The sequence below is a fragment of the Grammomys surdaster genome, unplaced genomic scaffold (assembly GCF_004785775.1).
Source record: "Grammomys surdaster isolate TR1022 unplaced genomic scaffold, NIH_TR_1.0 271, whole genome shotgun sequence".
Classification (NCBI taxonomy): Eukaryota; Metazoa; Chordata; class Mammalia; order Rodentia; family Muridae; genus Grammomys; species Grammomys surdaster.
The window spans coordinates 5,117,591-5,123,316 of NW_021604712.1; the positions used below are offsets into that span (position 1 = coordinate 5,117,591).

The following is a 5,726-nucleotide window of genomic DNA, read 5'->3' on the forward strand; positions in this document are numbered from 1 at the left end:
TTTATTCGTTTGGGGAGATTGATAAAGGGAGGGGATGAATTAAGTATTCATTATTTGAAGGCATGAAATGGGGAACCCCTCCCCCCAAAAGAAATAGATTTCCTCTTCAGGAAAGTTCTAGAATGGACAGTAGAAAGGGGGAGGGAGGCACTAATCCACAGGGGAGAGGGAAAAATCATTGGGGGGGGGGACTTCAGTTAAAAGTAGAAAATGAGGATTCCAACTGATTCCTAGGAAAAAATGTTGGCCTCCTGTTTCAAGTTCTATCTTTGATCCAGGGTGAGAGGACCCTGTCAGCCAGTCTTAGGCTGCAGCTCCCCCAACCCCTCCTCTCCCACCTCTGTTTCCCCCCCAACTTGCTTTAGGATTAGCCTCCATCCCTCTCGACCCCAAACAGTGGAATTTGGCTGTGCCTCCGGTTGTCCTGCTTTGCAATATTGCCTATAGTTGTTTTCGGTTTTCTGCTAAGGCTGAGCCGGGTTGCTCCAGCCTCCGACTAAACTCATTAAGTTGGGAGATTTTTTTTTTTTTTCAATTGGAAGGGTGTTTTTAAAGTCTCCTCTTTCCAGCCCCAAACAAGGTGTAACAACGCACTCTTCCTTCTAAGGCATCAGATGAGAGACAAGGATCACTCCAGACATCTCCTACCTACGGTTTGGGGTTTTTTTTCTTAAAGGCGAGGCTTGCATTCCTCAGCAGCTATGTACAAAGCTCCCTGAAGCCGTCTCTCTCTCTAAAGTTAGTGTGCAGGCTTTTCCAACGGCTGAGAGCGCCTGGTACACAGGGAAGCACTTCCTTGAGGTGGAGGATCTCTCCTTTCACCTTTCTTTTTCCCTGCAGACTAATGCCTACTTTTTTTTTTTATCAGTTTGCACAATCGCTTAGATAAACACCGAGGAGGAGAGTCTCTTTAATTATCAAAAGACACATCTTTTCAGGGGGCCAACAAAGCGTTTATTTCACCCGCCAAACTAAAGGAGAGTTATTCCAGTTTAGAAGAAAGATGCAAGCGGTTTGGGACCTTGAACAAGGCAAATATGGTTTTGGTATGTTTGCTTACTGTATTTTTTTCTCTTTCTCTTCTTTCTCACTTTTCTCCTTGTGCTGTGTGGGGTTGGGGATGACTTGGGGCTTTTCAGAAAATCGCTTTGCTAACGTGTATGCCATGCCTCGGACTGTGGTTGAAGGGGTCTGGGGGGGGCTGGGGGCAGTCAATTCAGTGCGTTGCCATATTTTATTACATGTATGTGGTAGCAGAGGTGGAAGAGGGGGATACAATTGCGAAGCTGCCAAAATATGATTAAACCGAAGCATAAAGACTGCGGTTGCCTCTCATCTCCTCCTCCTGTCTTCTCAAACTCATTTCCTTCCATAGAACTGACTGAAAACCAATCCTATATGCCTGGTTTTCCAAGCAGCAGATTGGGTTTGCTAGCGAAGGGGCTGCTAGGTTGGCTTTGGGTATCAGAATTTCCTGTTCGATTTGCCTCTGCGCTTCATTTTGCAACCTTGTGCAGCTGACAGGCAGGCAAGCAAGCAGGCAGGCGGGCAGGGACCAAAGCCTTGCCTGGCGCCCTCGGCCGCGGTTCCGGAAGGAGAGCGCTCGGTTAAGCTAGGAGAATCGCAAGGAGAAGGGTACTCACCATCGGGCGGGGTGGTGGAGCTGGCGTGCGGATTTCAGGCAAACGTTTACCTTTTTGCTGTCTATTGCAACCGCGCCGGGCTGACTTTAGAAGCAATTCTGTGCTCTGTGAAAAATGTTCATGGAACGGTTCCTCATTTAAAAAAAAAAAAAAAAGCCAGCGAGAGAGACGACAGAGGCAGAAAGAAAAAGAGAGGAGGGGTGAGGGGGACGCACATAAACCCAGTTCAAAAAAAAAAAAATCACCTCTTCACTAGAGACTCCAAACGTAGAGGCAGCGAGATCTCAGAGCAGTCCAACCAAGCCACAGCCAAATAATTTTCAATCCTGAAGAATTATTCAGATTAAAATGTACAGAAGTTTCATTCTCCTATGCCTACGTGAGCCCCAAGTCGTTTCCCTTTAAGGGCTCCTTTTCTTTTAAAGTTGGATTTTAGGCAGCGAGGACTCTTACACTAGGGGGCAGACAGATACTGTACTTACTCCAATCTTAAGCAATTTTTTCCCTCCCAGCATATGCTCTGATTTAGCACTGTAAATTTTTCAGAGGACCCAACTCTGACAGCCCCTGGTGATTTTCAAAGTACCACAAGCCAGTGGTTAAAAATTGCATTGACTTGGAAGTTCAGAGGGACACAATGGAAGCCCCTTCCCTATTCACGGAGCTCCAGTGTGGTGGAAGAGAAAAACACACACGACTAGATTGAGGGAAAGGAGAAATTCAATGGATCCTGGATTCTACTGAGCTCTGAGTTAAACTCGGCATGGCTGGGGTCTGTATTCATATTGTGATTTAATCTGTAAAGAATTACAGACCAGCCAACCACTTTCTGCAAGGAAACCATATTCCTGAGAGTTGAGGATTCTTTTTTTTCAGATTAAGACAAATGTATTTCCCTAACTTGTCCAGTCAAATAAAGCTTGCCACCATTCTCATTAAAATAAATTTACATTTGCAGTACAGGGCTTGGCTGAGTTTTTAAAAATAATAATAATATATAGATTTGTATCATTTAGTCTTAGGACTTTTAAATCTTAGAGTTAAGACAGCTGAGCATCTTTAAGAAGGACATTTAAAAATATTTTTGCTCCTCCCCACTCCCAATTAGGCTGTCCGGTCTCTTCATCCTCTCAGTAAAATTAACTACAATTCATATGGTGATTTTTTTCTACCCTTTCTAAACAGCATTTCTATTGCTAAATGAGTCCTAAAATACAAAGTGAAGCACCTCTGATTCGGTGGTAGTTATGTAGCTATGTGTCTAGCTGGCTGTAATTCTACAATTCATATATATATATATATATATGTATATATATATATATATATGAAATTTGAAGGCTATACTTTCTTTAGCTCAAAAAATGAATAACATACACAAATACATGAAGCTTCTCAAAAAATCATCTCTTCGTGTGTGTCTATTTGTGTAAAAAAGTAATCTTACCACGAAAATGGCTGCACTAGAGAAGCAAAATTAACATTTCTCCATATTCAATTATGCTCATCTATTAAGTGGATATGGAGATACCTATTAGATTTCCTGTGTCAACCTCAGTCTCACTATGTGCTGAGCTTGCCTCTAATCTGACATTTGCAACATCAAATAATTCCTTAAATCAGAGAAGTTTTTTTTTTTTAAAAAAAAAAAAGCCCCAGACTTCTCTTAAATGATTTATTTTCTATCTTTCTTTCTTGTTCTCTGTAGAAGAAAGTTATATGGTGCTTCTAATCAACCAGAAATGCTTAGCCTGGCTTTACTCTGTGGCCACACCAGGTTTATGATAGGCTAGTACCTGCTATAGCTTGTTATTTCTTAAAACATTCAAATAATCACAGCACCTGCCGCTTTAGAGGAATATGTGATTTCTGTAGAGAAAGAGAATGCTAAGAAAGATTTCAGGGTGAAGCTTAAATAGATTGTTTTTTCTTTTCCTTTGCCGAAATGTCAGCCTTTGCCTACCGGTGTCTTCATGCCCTCTTTAGCTCACACTCTGCCTGTATATGCAGAAGGAACTGCCCGAAAGCGTGCTTTTCTCATGACAATTACATGTTCAGTTCATTTTATTAAAGTAACATCATACTGCCAAATTTCTATACTACCAAGGATGCTTTCTTAGGTCGTTGATTTACTCTTCTAGTGTCCTCTTCCTCCCCCTTGTAGCTCACCATCTTTTTATGTAAAAAAAAATACATAATTTAATTGTTGGTAAACCTGTTTGACTTATGGATTTAGTTTTTGCTTAAAAGTATTCCCTATTAAAAAGCAAATTTCTCATACAATTATGGAATTCTCAGAATCAGCTAACTCACAATCAAGCAGCAAGTTTAGTCAGTGGAATATAATATGTCTTGGAGGTTGGTTCTCTATACTTTATGGTTAAAACTGAGGCACAGAGTCAAAGACACATCATTATCAATGGTTTGGGCATCTTGAGAAGAATGACATGGACAGTGGGTGTTGTTTTTTCCTACAGTGGCGTGTTTGTGGCTCTTGCTGGTATTATTGCCAATTTGGAGTAGGCTCTCTAGGTGTTTTAATGACTATATGGGTATTTAAAGAGAATTTAAACAATGAAGTCCATATTCAACTGTTCTATGACCTAGAAGCGTCGTCTTGGACGTCTTTGTCTGTGTACATTGACAAATGTGTATCTGATACATGTACGTTTACATGTGTGTACAGAGGGTGTGCACAGGCGAGGCTGAGCGGCTGCCTCCGCCTGTCCATCAGCAACAGAAAGGTCTTTCTCCCTCTTTTCATGACCGGGTGTGACAGGTCACTGGCTGGCCAGTTAGCTAAAACCAATAAGAGAGGATAAAGTTGAGAGGAATTTATTTTAATTGTGTCATAACAATGAGGTGAAGTCTACTGGTGTTTCTCAGCATCCGAGATGCTTCATTTGAGCAATAAAAGTGTCAGGCCACAAATCTATAAAATATTAACCCTCCAAAGAAAAAGGCAGATATCGAATGGTCTCTTTTCCTATAAACAAACAAACAAACAAACAAACAAACAGGATCTACTAAACCGAGCAAGTGATGAAAGTTCATTAAGCAAAGGATTTGCCACCACTCGCATCTAGCCAAATCTTTCGTTTGCAAGCCCCAAAACCCGGCACCTTGCCACCTCCGCTCTGTACCCCTCTACAAAGAAGGGGAGAGCATTATTCAGTCTTTGGCATCGTGGGCTCTACATAATGCGCCGAGAGTCCCGGGTGGACCGCGAGCCGCGCATTTAGAGGCATCGCCAAGTTGCGAGAGACTAAGTCTTTGGCTCCATCCTCAACCCCTCGCGGAGCCTTTAAGAGGCGTAGCGTGCGCCGAGCGCTAGTCTGGCCGCCAGGGCGGAAACCTCGGGTGCGGGTGCGGGGTGGCCGGGGTCCGCGCTCCGGGGCCCGCCCGGGCCCATCCCCCTCTCTGTGGCCCGGGCGGTGCGGCCACCCGTCCCCGCCCCCCTCCGTCCCCGCGCGCCCGGCGCAGCAGTCGCGACGCCGCTCGCGCTAGGACCGGGCTGCTCCCGCTGCCGCCATGGCGGGGCCGCCGCGCTCCGGCCAATGACGACGAGGGGGCGGCGCGCGCGCGCCGGGCCAGGCCAACCCCGGCGGCTGCCTTATAAGGCGCGCCGTCGCCATGGCAACGTGCGCTAAGTTGCAGCAGTCGTGTCAAAGTTCACTATATAGAGAGCTCAGTGAGCTGATCGCGGAGAAGCCACTTCTGCCAGCCCCGGCGCCTATAAATCGCATTCCCTCCCGCGCCCCCCTTTTTAGCATATTTGATCACTTTGATTCTGCTCTTTTCTCTCCGCGGTGTGTGCGTGCGTGCGCGCGTGTGTGTTTTCTTCTCCTCCTCCTCCTCCTCTGCCGGAGTTGCCTCCTTTCTCCGGGTGCCGCGCTGCTCTTCCCTCTTTCATTCTTTCTCTCCGTTTCTCCCCCCTCTGCGCACGAAGGATGCGCTTCTAGGTGCTGATCTGCCCTCCTTTCTCTCTTATCATCTCTCCCCCGCCGCCGGCGAGTTGACTCTTTCCCTATGTGTGTGAGGCGGCGGCGGCAGCAGCAGCAGCAGCAGCAGCAGCAGCAGCAGCAG

General features: G+C 45.5%; 1 protein-coding gene across 1 annotated transcript in view; it reads left to right on the forward strand.

Moving 5' to 3' along the window:
- The first annotated feature begins 614 nt into the window (after window positions 1-614).
- Window positions 615-5,726, forward strand: part of Nr2f2 (nuclear receptor subfamily 2 group F member 2) — a 14,550-nt gene continuing 9,438 nt past the window's right edge. Inside the window, exon 1 of the mRNA XM_028776681.1 lies at window positions 615-1,046. Within this exon, the coding sequence (XP_028632514.1) occupies window positions 1,004-1,046 (43 nt within the window). The 5' untranslated portion in view covers window positions 615-1,003. The remainder of the gene's footprint in view (window positions 1,047-5,726) is intronic.